The sequence below is a fragment of the Taudactylus pleione genome, unplaced genomic scaffold, assembly GCF_031769625.1.
Source record: "Taudactylus pleione unplaced genomic scaffold, aTauple2 ptg000168l, whole genome shotgun sequence".
NCBI classification, from domain to species: Eukaryota; Metazoa; Chordata; class Amphibia; order Anura; family Myobatrachidae; genus Taudactylus; species Taudactylus pleione.
In genome coordinates this window covers 2,049,249-2,071,386 of record NW_028284570.1, presented here as the reverse complement: position 1 = coordinate 2,071,386, position 22,138 = coordinate 2,049,249, and the positions used below count along the sequence as shown (strand labels likewise).

Below are 22,138 nucleotides of genomic sequence, written 5' to 3'. Positions count from 1 at the left end.
CACCTATTTCTGTTACAATAAAGCTTTACAAATACTAGATTCAATCTGTACTCATCACTATTCCATACACCTACAAACGACGCATACTATTTTGCTACAGGTTCTGAGCGCATTTTTTGATCTATTACTATAGACTAGGTATTTGTATACAATACGGATAACCATATTGGCAGGAGGAGAGTTCTGCTTGGATTGGAAGATGGGGAGAGCTGGAATGAGTTGGGGAACCCCATAACAGAAATTAGACTGAGAGACACAGGTGCGATTTTGGTTTGTGAGAGCCGTTTGCAGGGCAAACTCTCACTGCGATCCGATTCCAAACCTCCCAGAAGGAGGTGTGAGATGGTAGGGAAAATCTAAGGTAAAAATGTCTGGATACAGTGCCCCTTAGACAACCCCCCCCCCCCCCCCCTAATAACTAGTTAGGCATTTAGAAGTTTTCAATTAGCTTAATTTGCCAAACAATTATGTAACTTTTTGGTGGTTTATACTCATCTAAACCCTCCAATGGCCAGGAAGAGCCCTTTAAACCCTCCAATGGCCAGGAGCAGCCATCTAAACCCGCCAATGGCCAGGAAGAGCCATCTAAACCCGCCAATGGCCAGGAAGAGCCATCTAAACCCGCCAATGGCCAGGAAGAGCCAACTAAACCCGCCAATGGCCAGGAAGAGCCCTCTAAACCCGCCAATGGCCAGGAAGAGCCCTCTAAACCCGCCAATGGCCAGGAAGAGCCCTCTAAACCCGCCAATGGCCAGGAAGAGCCCTCTAAACCCGCCAATGGCCAGGAAGAGCCCTCTAAACCCGCCAATGGCCAGGAAGAGCCCTCTAAACCCGCCAATGGCCAGGAAGAGCCCTCTAAACCCGCCAATGGCCAGGAAGAGCCCTCTAAACCCGCCAATGGCCAGGAAGAGCCCTCTAAACCCGCCAATGGCCAGGAAGAGCCCTCTAAACCCGCCAATGGCCAGGAAGAGCCCTCTAAACCCGCCAATGGCCAGGAAGAGCCATCTAAACCCGCCAATGGCCAGGAAGAGCCATCTAAACCCGCCAATGGCCAGGAAGAGCCATCTAAGCCCGCCAATGGCCAAGCCACAGTAGCAATACGACAAGGGTTAAAAGTAGATTTCACTCCACAGGCTTGGTCTCATCCATACAGTATACAGTAGGGGACATGGCTGCTAATGGGCAGGCTTAAGATTGTGCCCAGTGGATCGAATCATTGAAGTCTTCACATACTGTTACCTCGTGCACCTGCCAAAAGTGCATCGCGCTCTGTCCCTGCTCTGCTGGCAGAGCGTTTTTAAGGGTTCAACCACCAGAGCATCACCCCCCTGAATACTCTCAGAAACATTCTGGAGGAACTCTGCCATCTGACCTACAAAGGAGTAGATCAGGGATTTTGTTTTCCACTGATGAATGCTAAAGAAGATTCTGTCACACTACCTAGAACCTCCTGCGCTCCTCACTTTTTATTTCCATCTATACTTTAATCTATTAATGATCCATCCAACGCCTCATCCCGTTCTGTGACTTAGAAGTTGTTCCCATTAGTAAACCCTTCTCCCCAGTTTCTAGAGTTACCCCAATCCTATTTGTGTTGCCTTTTATTAAAGTTGGTTAGATCTTCTTATTCACTTATAAAGCCATTCCAACTGTGTTCTGTCTTTTTCTAAAGGCACAGGTTCGGCCAGTCATAAGCTGGGGAGGTCTCTAATTAACTGTACCATAGATGTAAGGGGATGGGTGAGCTAGCTATGGAGGAAATGCAGAACGCCTCACTGCAGGGCTGTGTGACTCTGCTGCGTGGCACTCTGTCGTTGCCGATAATCCAGCCTGTAGGCTGACCAGGCATGAATGCGTTTTATGTATGTTTTTATATCTGGCTAGAAACTGAAGGAAGAGACCAGCAAGATTCAGGAGGAATATGGATACTGCTTGCTGGACGGCCATCGGGAAAAGATCGGAAACTTCAAAACTGAGCCACCAGGCCTTTTCCGAGGTCGTGGGGATCACCCAAAAATGGGCATGTTAAAAATGAGGATTGAGCCGGAGGACGTCATCATTAACTGCAGTCAGTGAGTGCAGCTATCTGTTCTGTCCTCTGGTCATATCTAATGTTCTAGACAAGAGAGAGGTAAAGTGGAGCAGTTGTCCATGGCAACCAATCTGCTTCTAAGACTGGGTAGATAAATGATGGAAGCTGTTTGGTTGCTTTGGGCAACTGCATTACTTTATCTCTTCCTAAGACTTGATACATCTCCCCATTAATGTGATGACTGGTAAACTCATTACATTAAATTTATATAACACAACATCACTTCTTAAAGCCAGCAGTTGCCCCAGTATAACATACTCTAGTGCTTTCTGATTTATACTGCTCTCTCCTTGTGCGAAAGTGTGAGTGTCAAACTTTGTTACATGCGTCTGACCCCAAATTCCTACTGCCCCAGAGACTCCAAGGTCCCTGAGCCCCCTGCTGGCCGCAAGTGGAAGGAAGTGCGCTGTGACAACACAGTCACTTGGCTGGCTTCCTGGACGGAAAATATCCAGAGCTCAATCAAGTACATTATGTTGAACCCAAGCTCTAAACTCAAGGTGAGAAACTCAGACCAGCATTTGCTGTAGTTTATGCTATTGGTTATTTCAATGCTGCTGTTATCCTTTTTCTTGTTACTAGAACCATATACATGCTTGAATACATTCATTTTTATTATGTATTGTTGGGTGTTTATAAAATGTATTTTCTCCAAAGTATAAGTATTTATGGTGTTATGACTGATATCTGTCCCTGGTTAAGTCCTCATTCATATTACAGGAAATACAGTATATCCCATCTCTATATTTAATCATGATATTTTGGGGTCAATTAAATTTGCAGCCCAATATCGCCCTGTACTCTTGGATTTTTGTATGCAACCTCATGGGACTGCGATAAAAAATCTGCGAATCCGGCAGTACCATAAATGCAGCATATATCTGCACTCACTATCGCTTGGTTTGTCAAAGCCGCCTATGATTGGCAGCTTTGACTGATGGATTTAAAGTGACACTGGAAATGCTAAATTAGGTTGGTTTTTCATTTATTTATATTGCCGCTTTAAATCCATTGGACAAAGCAGCCAATCATCTGCAAGCTGTGGTTTAATCTGGCCCTTGGCGTTCCATGACATATTGACAATATTAGCATAGGAAATATTCTGTTCCTTATAATTAGTGCAGTCTGTTTTATCCTGTCTGCTGTACAGGGGGAGAAGGACTGGCAGAAATATGAGACAGCGCGGCGTCTGAAGGGTGTGGTAGATCAGATCCGATCTCAGTATCGAATAGATTGGAAATCCCGAGAGATGAAGAAAAGACAGAGAGCCGTGGCACTATATTTCATTGATAAGGTATACAGATGCTACAGCATACGTAAGTGCTCTTTCCAGTAATCAGAAGTGATATTGCTGCAAATCTATTGATTTTTGTACGCGTAGCAATAAAATGACCCAACAATACATGACATTGAGTGTTGATTCCTCTTGACAGTTGGCGTTGCGAGCAGGCAATGAGAAGGAGGAGGGAGAGACAGCGGACACAGTGGGCTGCTGCTCTCTGAGAGTGGAACACATTAAACTGTTTTCAGAACTGGACGGGCAGCAGTATGTAGTGGAGTTTGACTTCCTGGGAAAAGACTCGATCAGATACTACAACAAGCTCCCCGTGGAAAAGGAGGTAATGTTGAATCGTTGTTCTAAACATTTTTAGAAATAGGCTTGGGGGTCTGTAGCCTACCGAGCTGGTATTCCCAGGCAGTCCAAGAACTAACCAAGACCTGACCCTTCTGAGATCAGACGATATCTGGCGCATTCTGGTATTCAGGGTGGTGTGGCCTGTAGGCCTCGGCCCTTGAAGCTAAGAACAGTTCTTAGCCCTTAGCGCTACATTTAGCTGCGGTATGGGATAGACAAAGGTCTGAAATATTAAACCTAGTGTCCCAATGAGCTGAGGAACGTCCAGTTACCGGTCAGGAACGCAGCACTTTCTAGACTGGGACGCAGCACTATCTAGACTGGTGTGGGATGGAACCGGAGGAAACCCACGCAAGCACAGGGAGACTATGCAAACTCCACCCAGTTAGGGCCGTAGTGGGAATCAAACATACGACCTCAGTGCTGTGAGGCCTGGCGGTTCATGTCCAGCATCAGCTGGAAAGATGCAGACACCTGCGCTTAAAGCGAGAAGAGCTGCATCCCTGGCTCCTAAGGCAGAATGCTATAAGGTACCCAGCTAGTCCCCAGTAGAGTTACTAGTAGTGGAAGCGAGCCCTGGGGTTGCCAGTCTGTGTGACACTGCAGAGGATGTGCACTAGCCCTTAGCCAACTGCACCCTTACCTATAAGAGAGGTATCCAGGCCGGCTCCAGGTGGAAGTCATGGCTGGCTGACACTCTGCTGTGAAACACCGGACACAGAGCCCGTCGTGGTACAGAGCCCATCGTGGTACGGAGCCTGAGGAGAAAGTACAGAGGTACAAGTCCTGCAGTTACACAACACTGAGGCACCCCCATCCCCGGGTGCTTTGCCCTTGGAGAACCTGATAAGCAATCCAGGGCAGTCCCCACACATCAGTTAAACTGAAAATAAATGTACCTCTCAACACAAACTATCAATGGGCAGTAAATTCTCAACAGGAGCATAGGAAGGAGCATCGTGTATAACCTGACCCCATGGGAATAGCTATACAGGAAGACAGGAACCCTTTACTGCTCTCCATAGATTGAGTGAAACAGGCAGTGGGTAAAATTAGGGCTCAGTGTGTCAGTTGGGAGGGAAGAGAGGAGGGAGACTGACTGTCGCAATGAGGGAGCGCGCCAAGGGAACGGGGGGAGGGGCTGAATGGGGAGAGATGGCTGAACTAGATCCCCCAGGGCAATGGCTGTTTCTAATGAAGTGCCCCATTGCCTGTGCCCCGGTGGTCTAGCGGAGGCGCCAGGAGACCTGGGCGGCCGCTGTCGGCACTGGTGGTAACAGCCGCTACAGCGCGGCTCCATGTAAACAGGGAGCCCTATCTTACCTTAGAGCACCGTCCATGCTCCCTCCCCCGCATCCAGCTACGGGTCCCCAGTGTGTGCTGTGGGACTGGCCGAGGTCACTGATCCTCTCCCCAGTGCCGCGGCCGCTGGTGATCGGTGGAGCGGCAGTGTGGGCGTCCTAAAAAAATAAATAAATTAAGTCTAGACTGCAGAGCAGCCTTTACATGTGCCTTGCTCCTGCAGGGCACCAACTCAACTGAACTGGCCTGGCTGGGGGCGGGGTATAGTGGGGGAGGAGTCGGTATGCTGGAAGAAGTTAACTATTTGGTGCCCGGACTCCTCCTGCTCACCCTGTACCCATGGTCTAAGCCTGAGTCCCCTATGGAAGTGTGAAGAAGAAGAAATGAAGATTTGGCCTTCTGCTCAGACAAACCCTGATGGTCAAACTGAAGTTAACAGGACACATGGCAGCTTGACTGACCAGCCCTGTCATTTGTGGTTCTTTTGTGTATATAATGCGTTCAGGCCGACCATTTTTATCTGTTTGTCGCATTTATAGCCTAGATATGATCCCATCAGTGTCTGAAATCCTTCTTGGGCATTATGTAGCATTTAGGCAACACGTAGCCACATTTACTGCAATTTTCTGTTATCGCCGTACAGTATGTCTGGTGAGCTGCAGTACAGAGAGACCAACGAGCATGAATTGTATTCCTGCCTACACTGTGTACAAGCTCCTTATCTTTTCCTGGGTCTAGAGGTCTTGTGGCCCCTGGGAGTGTTCTGCATATAGTGCGTAAACCCACCCAGGAATACATCTCTTAGACCCTCATGTTTGTAGGTTCACTGCCTTCATTATGTCCAGAGGCTGCTCATAACATTTGTGGCCGGTTCCCGATAATTCCTGTTATTGTTTCAGGTGTTCAAAAACCTGAAGCTGTTTATGGAAAATAAAGACCCAGAGGATGATCTGTTTGACAGGCTGAATGTGAGTATATACAGATATATCTGGAGGAGGGGGCATTACCTGAAGTCAGTCGTCTCCTGTGCCTGTTTCTGTGAGGACTTTTGTATGGAAAGTAGAAGGTGCAAGTCATGGGGTTGTCTATAATTGTCATTGCTGTATATATAAATGTTCCCTATAATGGGTGTGATCTGTGGGCTGCAGGTAGAGCTGGGTGTGGTCCGTGGGCCACATATAGAGATGGCTGTGGCTGTAAATGGGTGTGGGCTGTGGCTATAAATGGGTGTGGGCTGTGGTAGATGGGAGTGGTCTCTGCGCTGAGGATAGAGATGTGTGTATGGCATGTGGGCCGCGTATAGAGATGGCTGTGGCTATAAATGGGTGTGGGCTGTGGTAGATGGGAGTGGTCTCTGCGCTGAGGATAGAGATGTGTATGGCATGTGAGCTGCGTATAGAGATGGCTGTGGTCTGTAGGCTACGGTTATAGAAGGGTGTGGTCTGTGCACCATGGATAGATGTGCATGGCATGTGGGCTGTGTGTGGAGATGGCTGTGGTCTGCAGTCTACAGGTATAGAAGGGTGTTGTCTGTGGGCCACTGGTAGAGATGGGCATGGATTGTGGGGTTTGCGGCTAGACATAGATGTGCTCTGTGTGCCATGCGTAGAGATGGCTATGGGCCACTGGTAGAGATGGGTGTGGTCTGTGGGGCTTGGGTATAGATGGGTGTGGTCTGTGGGGTGCAGGTAGATGGGTGTTGTCTGTGGGGTGCTGGTATATAGGTGTGGACTTCGGGATGCTAGTAGTGATGGGTATGGTCTGTGGGGTGCTGATATATATGGGTGTGGTCTTCGGGACGCTGATATATATGGGTATGTGGTCTTTGGGACGCTAGTAGAGATTGATGTGGTCTGGGGCTTGTTTAGAGATTGGTTTGGCTTGTCAGGGGTCACAGGTAGAGATGGGTGTGGTCTGCTATGGGTAGCTATAGGTGTGATCTGTGGAATACACACAGAGATGGGTGTGGTCTGCTATGGGTAGATAGGTGTGATCGGTGGAATAAACACAGAGATGGGTGTGGTCTGCTATGGGTAGAGATATATGTGTGATCTGTGGAATACACATAGAGATGGGTGTGGTCTGCTATGGGTAGATATAGGTGTGATCTGTGGAATACACATAGAGATGGGTGTGGTCTGCTGTGGGTAGATAGGTGTGATCGGTGGAATAAACACAGATATGGGTGTGGTCTGCTATGGGTAGAGATATAGGTGTGATCGGTGGAATAAACACAGAGATGGGTGTGATCTGTGGAATACACATAGAGATGGGTGTGGTCTGCTGTGGGTAGAGATAGGTGTGATCTGTGGAATACACAGAGATGGGTGTGGTCTGCTATGGGTAGCTATAGGTGTGATCTGTGGAATACACATAGAGATGGGTGTGGTCTGCTATGGGTAGAGATATAAGTGTGATCGGTGGAATAAACACAGAGATGGGTGTGGTCTGCTATGGGTAGAGATAGGTGTGATCTGTGGAATACACAGAGATGGGTGTGGTCTGCTATGGGTAGCTATAGGTGTGATCTGTGGAATACACATAGAGATGGGTGTGGTCTGCTATGGGTAGATATAGGTGTGATCTGTAGAATACACATAGAGATGGGTGTGGTCTGCTATGGGTAGATATAGGTGTGATCTGTGGAATACACAGAGATGGGTGTGGTCTGCTATGGGTAGCTATAGGTGTGATCTGTGGAATACACACAGAGATGGGTGTGGTCTGCTATGGGTAGCTATAGGTGTGATCTGTGGAATACACATAGAGATGGGTGTGGTCTGCTATGGGTAGATATAGGTGTGATCTGTGGAATACACATAGAGATGGGTGTGGTCTGCTATGGGTAGCTATAGGTGTGATCTGTGGAATACACATAGAGATGGGTGTGGTCTGCTGTGGGTAGAGATAGGTGTGATCTGTGGAATACACAGAGATGGGTGTGGTCTGCTATGGGTAGATATAGGTGTGATCTGTAGAATACACATAGAGATGGGTGTGGTCAGCTATGGGTAGCTATAGGTGTGATCTGTGGAATACACAGAGATGGGTGTGGTCTGCTATGGGTAGCTATAGGTGTGATCTGTGGAATACACATAGAGATGGGTGTGGTCTGCTATGGGTAGATAGGTGTGATCGGTGGAATAAACACAGAGATGGGTGTGGTCTGCTATGGGTAGCTATAGGTGTGATCTGTGGAATACACATAGAGATGGGTGTGGTCTGCTATGGATAGATATAGGTGTGATCTGTGGAATACACATAGAGATGGGTGTGGTCTGCTATGGGTAGAGATATAGGTGTGATCGGTGGAATAAACACAGAGATGGGTGTGGTCTGCTATGGGTAGATATAGGTGTGATCTGTGGAATACACATAGAGATGGGTGTGGTCTGCTGTGGGTAGAGATAGGTGTGATCTGTGGAATACACAGAGATGGGTGTGGTCTGCTATGGGTAGCTATAGGTGTGATCTGTGGAATACACATAGAGATGGGTGTGGTCTGCTATGGGTAGCTATAGGTGTGATCTGTGGAATACACAGAGATGGGTGTGGTCTGCTATGGGTAGATATAGGTGTGATCTGTGGAATACACATAGAGCTGGGCGTGGTCTTTGGAATAAACATAGAGATGGGTGTGGTCTGTGGAATACACATAGAGCTGGGCGTGGTCTTTGGAATAAACAGAGATGGGTGTGGTCTGTGGAATACACATAGAGCTGGGCGTGGTCTTTGGAATAAACATAGAGATGGGTGTGGTCTGTGGAATACACATAGAGCTGGGCGTGGTCTTTGGAATAAACATAGAGATGGGTGTGGTCTGTGGAATACACATAGAGCTGGGCGTGGTCTGTGGGCTACTCTTGTTTTTGGCTATGTTGAGTAGCAGCTATATCAGGCAAATGATGAACCTTCTTCTCTTATTCAGACCTCTATTCTCAACAAACACCTCCAAGACCTGATGGACGGGCTGACTGCCAAGGTGTTCCGAACATACAACGCCTCCATTACCCTGCAAATGCAGCTGAAGGAGCTGACCAATGGTGAGTGTGTCCTCCGGACTCATTGTCCTAAGTACAGGGATGGCTCAGCGACTGTGCCTCTGCCTCTCCGGCTTCTCTGAAATCCTCTGCATACTTTACTGTACCAGGAATATGCTTCTATCCATGGTCCCCCAGGAACCTGGGCTGTATGACGTGCCTCTGCCAGAGTGTGACCGGACTTGGTTGTTCCAAGGTAGATGTGTCAGGGGTGTTGGCCTAATTGTGATCCAGACACCCCAGCCGTAAAACGCCAAATTTAGTTCACCACATGCCGCCTGTTGGATGACTGTGACCTATCAGGATGTAAAGATGATCTGTGTCTCCCGCAGTGTCACGGCCAGCGCCTGTAGCTTATTCTCTCCTGGGGGAGAGCCGCTCAGAACATTAGGAAAGGCTCACAATCAGAGTAACCAGTAGATAAGAGGGATGGAGGTGGCAATCTGCTGCTCCAGCATCAGTGATGGGTAGACCTGCTCCAATTTGGGCACATCTTCCTTCATGATGGTGGGCATCTATTGGGGCACAAGTACCAGCGATCACCCAGTCTGGTTTTTACACTCCATGTAAATGAGAGGGACGGTCTCCTGGTGGCCTACTATATCTAATAGTCTTGCTCCCACCATGAAGCTACCTGACATTGGTCGCTTTAATAAGAAGCCCCAATCAATGGGGAAAAGTGCGTAACATGGATAAGGTTCCTTGTTAAACAATACATTTCCTTGTAAGATGTATCTGATTTTGGGGTGCTGTCTGGGAGCCCCATAACTGATGCCTTGTCTGAGATGGAAGCAGTTCTAATTACTGGTGTCCTTCTGTTGTATGCATGGACCCCTCTGCTTGTTGGTAATTTACTCATGGGTGACCCATTCTGGTGATGAGTCCAGGAACTGATAGTACGTGACCGGTCCAAGTTAAGCTTCTTCCATGATAATTGCCACCATTGTACTCTGTATGCCATGCCCCTTTATTCACCGTTCGGTTACCATTCTCACACAGAGGACGACAACGTGGCGGCAAAAATTCTGTCTTACAACCGCGCAAACAGAGCTGTTGCTCTTCTCTGTAACCACCAGAGGGCGCCTCCAAAGACGTTTGAAAAATCCATGCAAAATCTTCAGGCAAAGGTACGGTCAGCCTTAAAATGCGTTTTATGTTACCGGGAGTAGTCATTGTGGTCAGTACTTTTTATCTCAAAAATTTCAAATTTGGGTGCCACTAGTGTATATGTTTTACTGAATAGCTGAGTATTGAGAGCTGTGCCGGGTACATAATGTGTATAGAATTCCTATTACCAGAGCACACTGATGGGTACCTGTACCTCCTCTGGGAGCTGCTGATCAGGTGCCTGTGCTGGGTACATACTGTGTATAGAGCCCCCATTACCTGAGCACACGGACTGGTACCTGTACCTCCTCTGGGAGCTGCTGATCAGGTGTCTGTGCCGGGTACATACTGTGTATAGAGCCCCCGTTACCTGAGCACACTGACGGGTACCTGTACCTCCTGTGGGAGCTGCTGATCAGGTGCCTGTGCCGGGTACATACTGTGTATAGAGCCCCCATTACCTGAGCACACGGACTGGTACCTGTACCTCCTCTGGGAGCTGCTGATCAGGTGTCTGTGCCGGGTACATACTGTGTATAGAGCCCCGTTACCTGAGCACACTGACTGGTACCTGTACCTCCTGTGGGAGCTGCTGATCAGGTGCCTGTGCCGGGTACATACTGTGTATAGAGCCCCCGTTACCTGAGCGCACTGACCGGTACCTGTACCTCCTCTGGGAGCTGCTGATCAGGTGCCTGTGCCGGGTACATACTGTGTATAGAGCCCCATTACCTGAGCACACTGACCGGTACCTGTACCTCCTCTGGGAGCTGCTGATCAGGTGTCTGTGCCGGGTACATACTGTGTATAGAGCCCCCGTTACCTGGGCACACGGACTGGTACCTGTACCTCCTGCTGATCGGGTGCCTGTGGTTTTATTCTGCAGATTGATGCGAAGGAAGAGCAACTGAAGGAAGCCAAGAAAGAACTGAAGAAAGCAAAAGCCGATCACAAAGCAAGGCAGAACGACAGGACTAAGAAGTAGGGAGACTTATGTGTATGATGTTGCTCTTTATGCAATGAGCTGTAATTGTTTAATGCCATCATCATCATCAGTAGTAGCCTATAACTGTGCTGCTGGCCTCGTGCTATTCAGTTATTATTGGTGACCACAGGGATCGGTGTTGAGCTCTGTCCTATTGTATTGTATTAATGTCCTTGCAGCTGACTGTGCGGTGTCTGTATTTGCTGGTGCGTCAGGGTGTGAACACCGAACAGGACAGTAACGTCTTACAGAAAAATTGTGACACATCGGGCAACTGAGCCATGAGATAGCAGGCGGCCTTTACATTAATGTCTGAGTTGTAGAACGTTCAGGAAGACCTCCTACACACAGGCATCACTATATTAATGCTAGAAATAGGGTGTATGTGGAAATTGCCATTTTTACTTATGGTTCATTGTTTGGGTTGCGGTTTTTTTCTTTCAAAGCTGCCGGCTCCACTAACTTGGGGACAAACAATCACATTTGACATTTGGTTACTTTGGTGTGTACGGCAATGTTTGCGGGCAACGGCCACAATGCACCCAGGCCGCAGTAATGACTAAGCTACTTGCACATTAAATGTAACACGGTCATGGAAAACAGAGGGGGCAGTGAAAGGGTAACATTCTAAAAAGGTTACTGTATGGATGGAATTCCTTATTTCTTCAGGGTCCATAGGGCTCCACAGGGAGACATTGGGTTGTAGATGGTACTTGGAGGACCGGACACCAACAGCAAAGCTTTTTTCAATCCCAGGATGCTTCGCTCCTTCCCCCTATACCCCTCCCACAGCCTGAAGGCAAATTAGTTTCGTTGGTGTCCGGCTGGAGCTGGATCACAGTTAGAACAGTGCAGCTGCTATAAGCAGCCTGAGCTTTATTTTTATGATTGATTTTAAATTTTTTCATATAGAGCTAGCAGCGCTAGACAGTCCTCTGCACTGCTGCTCCATCACCCCTCCGCAGCGCCGCGACTCCAGCCCTCGGTAAGGTACTCTGAGCGGGGGACCTAGCTAGCAGGGCTCTTCGGACCCCAGACTGCACTTAAGGGGACAGGCGTCTATGCGCAGTCTTCCCTCCTGTCTCAGGAGTCAGACCGGAGGTGCTGATATAGACACCGGTTCGTCTGGGACTCCACTAGACCACCAGGGTATAACCTATACTGGCGCAGGGGACCGCTAAGACAAGGGAACCCGGTGTTTGATGTCGGTATAGGGGAGAAAGCGCTCTCCATGTGGCCCCTCCCCCAGCTCAGGGCGCCATTCCACTGCGGTCTTGTCACCACTGAGCTGCTCCTCCCTCACCCTCCGCCATCGCAGAGACTTACTGCAGCCATTTTCTACATCAGCCTCAGGTCTCCGGGAACGCTGGGTCCAGTCTCCCTCTCCCAGGAGCCAGGTTATACAGCGCCGTTTCCTACCAGCCACTGCGGTCTGTGTAGTTGATTTTAGTGCCCACTGCAGTTATATTGTATACTCTGCATTGTATGTGACTTGTGCTAGCGCTGCTGTCGGTTTCTTTTCTCAACTGTCAGCTTATGGTGCGTACACACTTAGCGATCAGCCAGCGATACGATATTGCTGGCTGATCGTCATGCACCCTACCTGATCTATCGATCGTCCAGCACACCACCTACTCACCGACGACCATAGCGACCCTCCTGCTCGATATCGAGCAAGTTGACCGGCATGCACGGCCGATGGACGATACAGCCATCGTCCATACATGGCCGCGCATCGCTGGTCGATGGTGAGTTGGTACTTGGTAGGGACCATTTAAATGACCGATTTGAACGATAACTGTAACGTTATCGATCATTTAAATCGCTACGTTTGTACGCACGATTATACCTTTCACTTTCTTTCATTATAACCCTGGAATACTGCGGTATAGGGGGTTGATTGTACCTCACATCTACCTATATTTGTGAGGGCTATCACATACTGTATATCTGTGCCTGCACACTACATTGTGCAATATTGTACATATACAGTGCATCTGGAAAGTATTCACAACGCTTCACTTTTTCCAGATTTTATGTTACAGCCTTATTCCAAAATGGAATAAATACATTTTTGTCCTAAAAATTCTACACACAGTACCCCATAATGACAACGTGTAAAAAGGGTTTTTTGAGTTTTTTGCTATTTTAATTAAAAAAAAAAAAAAACACTAAGAAATCACATGTACATAAGTATTCACGGCATCAAAATTCAGCTCAAGTGCTTCCTGTTTCCACTGATCATCCTTGAGATGTTCCTGCAGCTTAATTGGAGTCTAACTGTTGTGAATTCAGTTGATTGGACATGATTTTGAAAGGCATACACCTGTCTATATAAGGTCCCACACTTGACAGTGCATGTCAGAGCACAAACCAAGCATGAAGTCCAAGGAATTATCTGTAGACCGCCGAGACAGGATTGTCTCGAGGCACAAATCTGGGTAAGGGTACAGAAAAATACTGTATCATCTGCTTTGGAGGTCCCAATGAGCACAGTGGTCTCCATCTGTAAATGGAAGAAGTTCAAAACCACCAGGACTCTTCCTAGAGTTGGCCGGCTGGAACCCGATGGTCACTCGTCAGAGCTACAGCATTCCTCTGGTGGAGAGAGGAGACCCTTCCAGAAGGGCATCGATCTCTGCAGCAATCCACCAATCAGACCTGTATACAGTGCATCTGGAAAGTGTTCACAACGCTTCACTTTTTCCACATTTTATGTTACAGCCTTATTCCAAAAAGGTTTTTTTGCAAGTTTAATAACAAAAAAAAAAAAACTACTAAGAAATCACATGTACATAAGTATTAACCTTTGCCCAATACTTTGTTGATGCACCTTTGGCAGCAATTACAGCCTCACGTCTTTTTGAATATGATGCCACAAGCTTGGCACACCTATCTTTGGGCAGTTTCGCCCATTCCTCTTTGCAGCACCTGTCAAGCTCCTTCAGGTTGGATGGGAAGCGTCGATGCACAGCCATGTCCAGATCTCTCCAGAGATGTTCAATCAGATTCAAGTCTGGGCTCTGGCTGGGCCACTCAAGGACATTCAGAGTTGTCCTGAAGCCACTCCTTTGATATCTTGGCTGTGTGCTTAGGGTCGTTGTCCTGCTGAAAGATGAACAGTCGCCCCAGTCTGAAGTCAAGAGCGCTCTGGAGCAGGTTTTCATCCAGGATGTCTCTGTACATTGCTGTATTCATCTTTCCCTCTACCCTGACTAGTCTCCCTCCCCACAGCATGATGCTGCCACCGCCATGCTTCACTGTAGGGATGGTATTGGCCTGGTGTTGAGCGGTGCCTGGTTTCCTCCAAACATAATGCCTGGCATTCACGCCAAAGAGTTCAAGCTAGGTGTGCCAAGCTTGTGGCATCATATTCAAAAAGACTTGAGGCTGTAATTGCTGCCACAGGTGCATCAACAAACAAAATATTGAAAGCAACGGTTGTGAATACTTATGTACATGTGATTTCTTAGTTTTGTTTTTTTATTACATTTGCAAAAATAGCAAAAAACTTTTTACATGTTGTCATTATGGGGTATTTGTAGAATTTTGAGGACAAAACTTAATTTATTCCATTTTGGAATAAGGCTGTAACATAACAAACTGTGGAAAAAGTGAAGTGTTGTGAATACTTTCTGGATGCACTGTATCTGGGTTGCTCATTGCACTGTGCCAGATTGTGTGCTACAGTTATCCTTGCAGCTATGTCTAGCAAAGACGAGAATAACAATCGGCCTGCTGCTCCCACTCTGGTGTCTTGCAAGTCCTGATTAGCAGGCTTAGCTTCAGAGGATCTCATTCAAGATGGTCTATGTGCATCGTGTTATACGGCACCTGGTCCCCCAGCCCCTGTATCCTCTCCTCAGGACCCCCCTATGGCTTCCTTTTCACAGGTGTTGGCAAAAATTTTGGACCACCTAGCAGTCCCTGTGGTAGCTCCCCTATGGGATGGCCACAGCAGGTACTCCCTGCGAATCCTTTGCCTCCCCCATGGGTAGATGTACTTTCTACCTCAGTGCAGAGTCTAGCAGCTATCTCCTACAGCGTTCCAACAAATGTAAGGAGAGATCCTTACCTAGTAACCCTACTAAGCGAGCTGTGTTATCCTCCCAGTCCATCCAGCTATCAGATTCTGATTTATCATCTGTGGGGGGCAGAAGACTACGGCCCTGATTCAGAGGCGCTCGCTATTTGCGCTCTCTCTGAATCAGGGCGGGTCGGTTTTTATTTTTTCACCGGCCTCCAGGCCGCTCGCTAAGCTGTGGGTGACCACCCATAACTTTAGCGGGCGGCCTGGCGATGGTGGCTATGCGCTCGCGGCTGGGTCTGAATCAGGCCCTCGGACCTCTCTCACTTTGAATCCCCCTCTGGAGAGGAGGAGCCCCCCCTCTAAATTGAATATGCCAGCACTTGTGAGAGCTGTAAAATCTATTCTTCAAATAGAAGAGACAGAACCCACTCCTCTGGCAAAAGAGCCAGTATTTAAGCGACAGAAGGTAGTTTTGCCAGAGTTTCCTCACTCGGATCAGCTATCTGATCATGTGTGAGAAGCATGGAACATACCTACTAAAAAGTTTCAGCTGCCTAAACGATTGATTTCCTTTTACCCTATTCCAGCTACTAATTGCACTAATGGGAAGTTCCCCCGGCAGTGGGTTCCCACATGACACGTCTGGTTAAGTACGCTACTTTACCAATCCACACTGCAACCTCCTTAAAGGAGTCTACTTATAGAAGGATAGAAGCATGAAGTCTATTTACTCTCTTACAGGAGTTATTACTCGTCCTGCCAGGGCTACGAACTGGGTGGCAAAAGCCATTGAGCTGTTGGGCAGAGGCAATGGAAGAGACATTTCCCTCTGATGCTTCAAGGGAACACACATCTCATATTAGAGATGCAGCCTTCTATTTAGGAGAGGCGGCTTTGGATACTTGTCTCCTAGCCTCCAAGGCATCTGCTACTTCCTTGGTAGCTCGCCGTATTGTTTGGCTTCGCTCATGGAAGGCAGATTCGGACTCTAAAAAGGCTTTGGAGTCTCTGCCTGGGGAGATTCTGTTTGGCCCAGAATTGGACAAGATTGTGACTACCTTGGCAGCTTCCAAGACTGCGTTCCTGCCCTCTGCATCTACTACGAAGCCTCTGATGTCATCCATTCATCCCCAAGGAAAAGCTAAAGGTCAGTCCTTTCCACGGCAGTCGGCCTCCAAGCCTAGGACCAAATAGACCTGGATTACAAGACGTCCACCTACCAAATCTAAGGACAAGCCTTCAGCCTGACAGGGCGGGCCTCTCCCTGGGGGCTCCTCTCATTCCTGAGGATGTCCCCCAGCAGTTCACCCTCCATCAAACCCAAGCAAAGCCCTGCTCCTCCAGAAGTCCGTTCAGTCCTTACTGCTCTCAGGGGTAATAATTCCGGTCCCCTCATCACAGTGAGGGAAGGGCTGCTTTTCTACCCTTTTCTTGGTTCAGAAGCCCAATGGTCTATCCTCAACCTCAAGTTTCTCAACTTCATCATTGTGCCCAGGTTTCGTATGGAAACACTACGCTCTATTGTCCTGGCCATGGAGCTTTGGGACTTAATGGTGTATCTGGACATTCAGTACGTTTACCTACATGTACCTATAGCGCCTTCTTATCAGCAGTATCTCCGGTTTGCTGTCCTACAGCAACATTACCAATTTCAAGCACTGCCTTTTGTTCTTTCTACAGCTCCACAGGTCTTTACCAAGATCAGGGCAGTTATGGCGGCCTATCTTCATCGTCAATGGATCAGATTGCTCCCATACTTGGATGATCTCTTGCTCTTAGCAAGCTCCCCAGAAATTCTCACTGTCATCTACAAGTAACCATTGCTTTTCTACAAGCGCAAGGTTGGCTGATCAACTGGAAAAAGTCTTCCCTGACCCCTTCTCAAAGAATGGTACATCTGGGAGCCTTCCTGGACTCTCGGGCTCAGAGAATCTTCCTGACAGCAGATAAAATCTCTGTATTACAGCACCGAGTGTGCAGATTGCTCCAGTCGCCGAGTGTCAATTCACTCTGCAATGCAGACCTTGCGATTTATGTTGTCCACCTTCAACATGGTGGAGTTCGCTCAGTTTCACTCCAGGCCCCTACAACACCTGATCCTCTCAAGGTGAAACAAGCTGCCACATCGGCTCAGATCCCAGACGATGGGCCTCTCTCCGGAGGTTCGCCTATCCCTATCCTGGTCTTCGTGGACTCATTATCTGTGAGGTGGACCTTCCATTTGGCGTACCTCTTTCCTTCAGTCTCCCTTCTGCCTCAAGTTCTATGGAAGTTCAAGCAAAAGTGGAGCACAGTCCTGTTGGTAGCTCCAGCTTGGCCCAGACGCCATTGGTACTCCGATCTTCAAAGTCTCTCCATAGACATTACTCTACGACCAGACCTGTTGTCTCAGGGTCCCCATCTACATCTGGACCTGGCCCGTCTGTCATTAATGGCTTGGCACTTGAGACATCCCTCCTAAGGTCTAAAGGGTTTTCTAGCTCTGTGGTCCAGACCATGCTCAGAGTGCGTAAACCGGCCTCTGCCAGGATTTATCACTGGGTGTGGCATACATATTTCCAGTGGTGTGCTACTAGAAACAATGACCCTCAGGTTTTTAGGGTTTCTAGAATCCTTGCCTTTCTTCAAGCTGGATTGGATCTCTGACTCCGGCTAGCCTCTCTGATAGTGCACGTCTTTGCTCTGTCCATCTGGTTCCAGCGCAGAATTGCTCCTCAACCGGATGTTCACACCTTCCTGCAAGGTGTTCTACGTTAACCTTCCTTTGTTCCTCCTGTGGCTCCGTGGGATTTGTCAGTGGTTCTCCACGCTCTTGAGGAACCTCCAGTCGAACCCCTGAATTCAGTATATGTCAAATGGCTCACTGCAAAGACTGTTTTTGTGGCTATAGCATCTGCCCGTAGAGTATCTGATTTAGGGGCGTTTTCCTGTCGCTCCCCATTTCTAATCTTTCATCCGAACAGGGCTGTTCTTCGAGCGCTCCCTGGTTTCCTTCCCAAGGTGGTCTCTCATTTCCACCTCAATTAGGAAATTGTGGTTCCGGCCTTTCAAGCACCAGACCCCCTCGACAGGTGAGGCCTCTTTGGATGTGGTACGTTCTATGAAGATCTACGTGGACCGTACTCGTTCCAACAGGAAATCGGACTAACTCTCACTTTGTCCTATATGGATTCCACAAGAAGGGATGGCCAGCTAACAAACAATGGGGGAGATTAATAAAGCTTTGAGAGAGATAAAATTGGAGATCAATAACACCAACCAATCAGCTCCTAACTAATTTTTCTAACACCGCCTGTAAAGTGACAGTTAAGAGCTGATTGGTTAGTCCTATTTATCTCCAATTTTATCTCTCTCCAAGCTTTATTAACTCTCCCCCAGACTCTGGCCAGATGGCTTTGCATGACTATCTCACAGGCTTACATGCAGGCTGGCCTTCCTGTGCCGGCTACAGTATCTGCTCATTCTACTCACTCTGTGGGTCCCTTTGGGCAGCCCGCCGTGGCGCGTCTGCGAACAACTATGCAAGGCGGCCACCTGGTCGTTTGTCCACACCTTCCTTAGGTTCTATGCCTTTGATACATTTGCCTTTCAGGATGCTTCATTTGGGCGCCGGGTTCTCCTCTCAGCTCAGGAGCGTCCCTGCCCTTGAACAACTGCTTTGGGACATCCCCATTGTCTCCCTGTGGAGCCCTATGGACCCTGAAGAAGAAGAAAAGGAGAGTTATGGTAAAACTTACCTTTAACACTTTCTCCGAAGTCCATAGGGTCCACAGGTCACCTGCCCTGATGCTCCTGGCTTCTATGGGTTTATTCACTTTGTCACCTGTTTCCTTCTCTGTGTGAGAGTGCGATTCTCAGTGTGCCATGCTTCCTTCTCTCCTCTCCTTGGGCTTGTTAACAAAACTGAGTTGCCCTCAGGCTGTGGGTGGGGTATAGGGGGAAGGACTGGAGCATCCTGGGATTGAAAAAAGCTTTGCTGTTGGTATCCAGTCCTCTAAGTACCACCTACACCCATTGTCCCCCTGTGTACCCTATGGACTTCGAAGAAAAAGAGTTAACAAGGGTATGTTTTACCATAACTCTCCTTTTTTTTTTTTTTTATAAAAAATGCTTTACTAACAGAATTATCTGTAGCTGCTATTAGTACAGGACATTATCAGGGTGATTGATCCAGGGGCTTTCAGCATTAATAATGGGTACGTGAATGAATTATATAGTGAGGAGGACAGGTCCTAGATGAGAGCGACCCCTGCTGGATACAGTGTGAACAGTAAAAAGTTATCTGAACCTTGCACTCCCCGGCAGGGAGGTTTTCTGCCGTATTGTTTACTGCTAAAGCTGCCCAGACATGGTCATACCGGGATGTAGGTAAAATACCGGTGGACGGGATGCTGGCCGCCGATATACTGACGCCGTAATCCCTAGATGAGATCAGGATATCAGCGTCGGCATACCGAACGCCAGAATGCCGAACGTGCAGACATCGGTAAGTAACAGTTTCTCAGAGGATGAGGGGTTAGGTTCAGGCACCCCCAGGGGGGGGGGGGGATTAGGGATAGGCACCCCTAATCCTGGTTATTTACTGAGCCTTAATAGTCAGAATGCTTCAGGTTGCCGCCTCGCGTGTCTGCGCAGCTGCACATTGTGAGAGTTAAGTTACATTTTTCTACTAACTGGAGGGATAAAAGTGAAAGTAAATTAGAATCCAAGCATCTTAATGACCCATTGGGTCTCCAGGATATCATTTGTCTTTCTCTGTTTGGGATCGGTGGTGATAAACGCTTCCTCCCCCCCCCCCCCCTTTGTGACTGAGTTAAGCCTCTGTGTGTGTGTGTGTGTACAGGGAGCTGGACAAGAAGAAGAAACAATGCGAGAGGCTGGAGGAACAGCTCATGAAACTGAAGCTACAGGCCACCGACAAAGAGGAGAACAAGCAGATCGCTCTGGGCACGTCCAAACTAAACTACCTGGACCCCAGGATCACCGTAGCCTGGTAAATACATCGCCGGTACTCCTCTGCCGGTGTATCGGCATTCTCCGCATTATTGGCCAACTAATAATAGTTATATAATCTCCTGGGGCATATAAAAGTATTATCCTGATTAACAACGCTTTTATTCCACGCGTCATTTACAAGTCCGTAGTTTGTATTATAGTCACTACGATTTATTTTGGTCTTTGCTGCCGTATGATGGGGTTTTGGGTGTTTATAGATATTTAGGTCATAGGACAACAGAAAATTGAAGTTCTTTGTAACTAAATCCAATATGTACAGGACTAGGACAATGAAGCCTTTTGCCCTTGGTGCTGGGGCTGTGTCCGCACTGCAGCCGCCATCAGCCGGGGGAGATATGGCGTCTCTCTGCTCACCATCCGTCCTCTTACTGTGTTACAGGTGTAAGAAGTACGGCGTGCCCATTGAGAAGATCTACAACAAGACTCAGAGAGAGAAGTTCGCCTGGGCTATCGATATGACCAATGAAGACTTTGAATTCTAAACATGTCTGTGTCCAAAATAATTATGACCTCGGTCTGCGATCACAAGCGTCTCTTGCGCAAACCTTGTTCTCCAAGGTCTAGAAATGGGTCCAAACGCACAAAGTCTACACTTCATGGACGGATGGTCCCAGGAACGTCTTCCAATTTTCGGGGTTATGTCCTGTCTGCTGTGTGATCCCATTTTTGCTGGGTCACAAGTGATCCGATCAGAGGAGACTCCTCAATGTATGGAAGCGCTAAACCTCTCATGTATGGGGTGCGGAGCGTGGTGGGTAATGCAGACAGAATGACAGCGCAGTCTGATTTCTGCGCGTACGTAAAGGTGTGTTACACCGGTGTTAGGCCACGGGGCGTAGTTTGATTTTCTTTCAGGAATAATGAGGATTGTACGTGTGATAAAACAGGTATGCTCAGGTGACGTTATATTGGTTTATTAAGAACTTTAAAGAAGGTTTTTGTTCCTATGGGGACAGTCTCATTGTCACGGTGAAGTCTGCACTTTGGTTATTCACCGTTTATTTTGTTTATTTTTTCATAAACCGGAATCTAAATAGAAATTAAAACCTATTTATTTGTGTATTCTCAATTGTAGTATTACGCAATGGCTTTTTGTAATCTCAGACGTTCTCAGTGACCTGATGATGCTGCTACTGCTGAAAGCTCCTGCCTTCTAGTGAACAAAGAATTACTGCATCAGTGGAAGAAAATGTAAAAATAAAAAACAATCATATTGGCGCACATGTACCTCAGTTATATAATTCAGTGGTTACATGTAAGTGGCTTTGTTCATTTGAGAAAATCAAAAACCTCTATCTTGATTTTGCAATTGGTATCCATATACACTAGTGCAGGGGTTCTCAACATCAACCCTCAACTATCCCTAACAGGACATGGTTTGAGGGGATACGTTCAGTATTCCGGCACAGGGGATGCTGGCACTTGGGTGTCGGGATGCCCGAGCCAGTATTCTGTCCAGAATCCCAGCACGGGCATCCCGAAGGTATGTAGGAAGGTTAGGTTTAGGCACTGGGGGGGTGGTAAGGGTTAGGCACCGGGTAGGGAGAGGGGGAGCGTTAGAATTCCTACCGGCAGGCATCTCTATCCTACATCTGTCAGGATGTCTGCATCAGAATTTTGACCGCCGGGATCCCGAGTGCCAGCATCCCGTACCCAACCCGTTTTGAGGATTTCCGACTGGAATCAGTTGGGATCATTACATTACAGCAAAATAGAGTAACTCACCTGTGCATGATTAAAGACATTCAGAAAACATGGCAGGTTGGTGATACTTGAGGAACCCTGCAATGGACATTTTACAAAGTTTGTGGGACTCTAGACAGTAACACCAAAAATTAAATACTGGTGAACATGAGTTTTTTTTTTTCCCTCTGCCAGAGGTTCCCAAAGTCTGCCATTACAGTCCACGTTTTAGGGATATCCATGCTTG

At 47.8% G+C, this 22,138-nt stretch overlaps 1 protein-coding gene across 3 annotated transcripts in view; it reads left to right on the top strand.

Moving 5' to 3' along the window:
* The window catches only part of LOC148521401 (DNA topoisomerase I, mitochondrial-like), a 136,071-nt gene extending 114,649 nt beyond the window's left edge, over positions 1–21,422 (top strand). For all 3 annotated transcript variants that reach the window (XM_088475217.1, XM_088475218.1, XM_088475219.1), the window contains 10 exons: positions 1,885–2,072; positions 2,448–2,592; positions 3,243–3,386; positions 3,526–3,711; positions 5,930–5,998; positions 8,959–9,073; positions 10,070–10,197; positions 11,064–11,158; positions 20,036–20,185; positions 20,588–21,422. In XM_088475217.1, coding sequence (XP_088331343.1) covers positions 1,885–2,072; positions 2,448–2,592; positions 3,243–3,386; positions 3,526–3,711; positions 5,930–5,998; positions 8,959–9,073; positions 10,070–10,197; positions 11,064–11,158; positions 20,036–20,185; positions 20,588–20,690 — 1,323 coding nt within the window. In that variant the 3' untranslated portion in view covers positions 20,691–21,422. The remainder of the gene's footprint in view (positions 1–1,884; positions 2,073–2,447; positions 2,593–3,242; positions 3,387–3,525; positions 3,712–5,929; positions 5,999–8,958; positions 9,074–10,069; positions 10,198–11,063; positions 11,159–20,035; positions 20,186–20,587) is intronic.
* Positions 21,423–22,138: the final 716 nt, after the last annotated feature.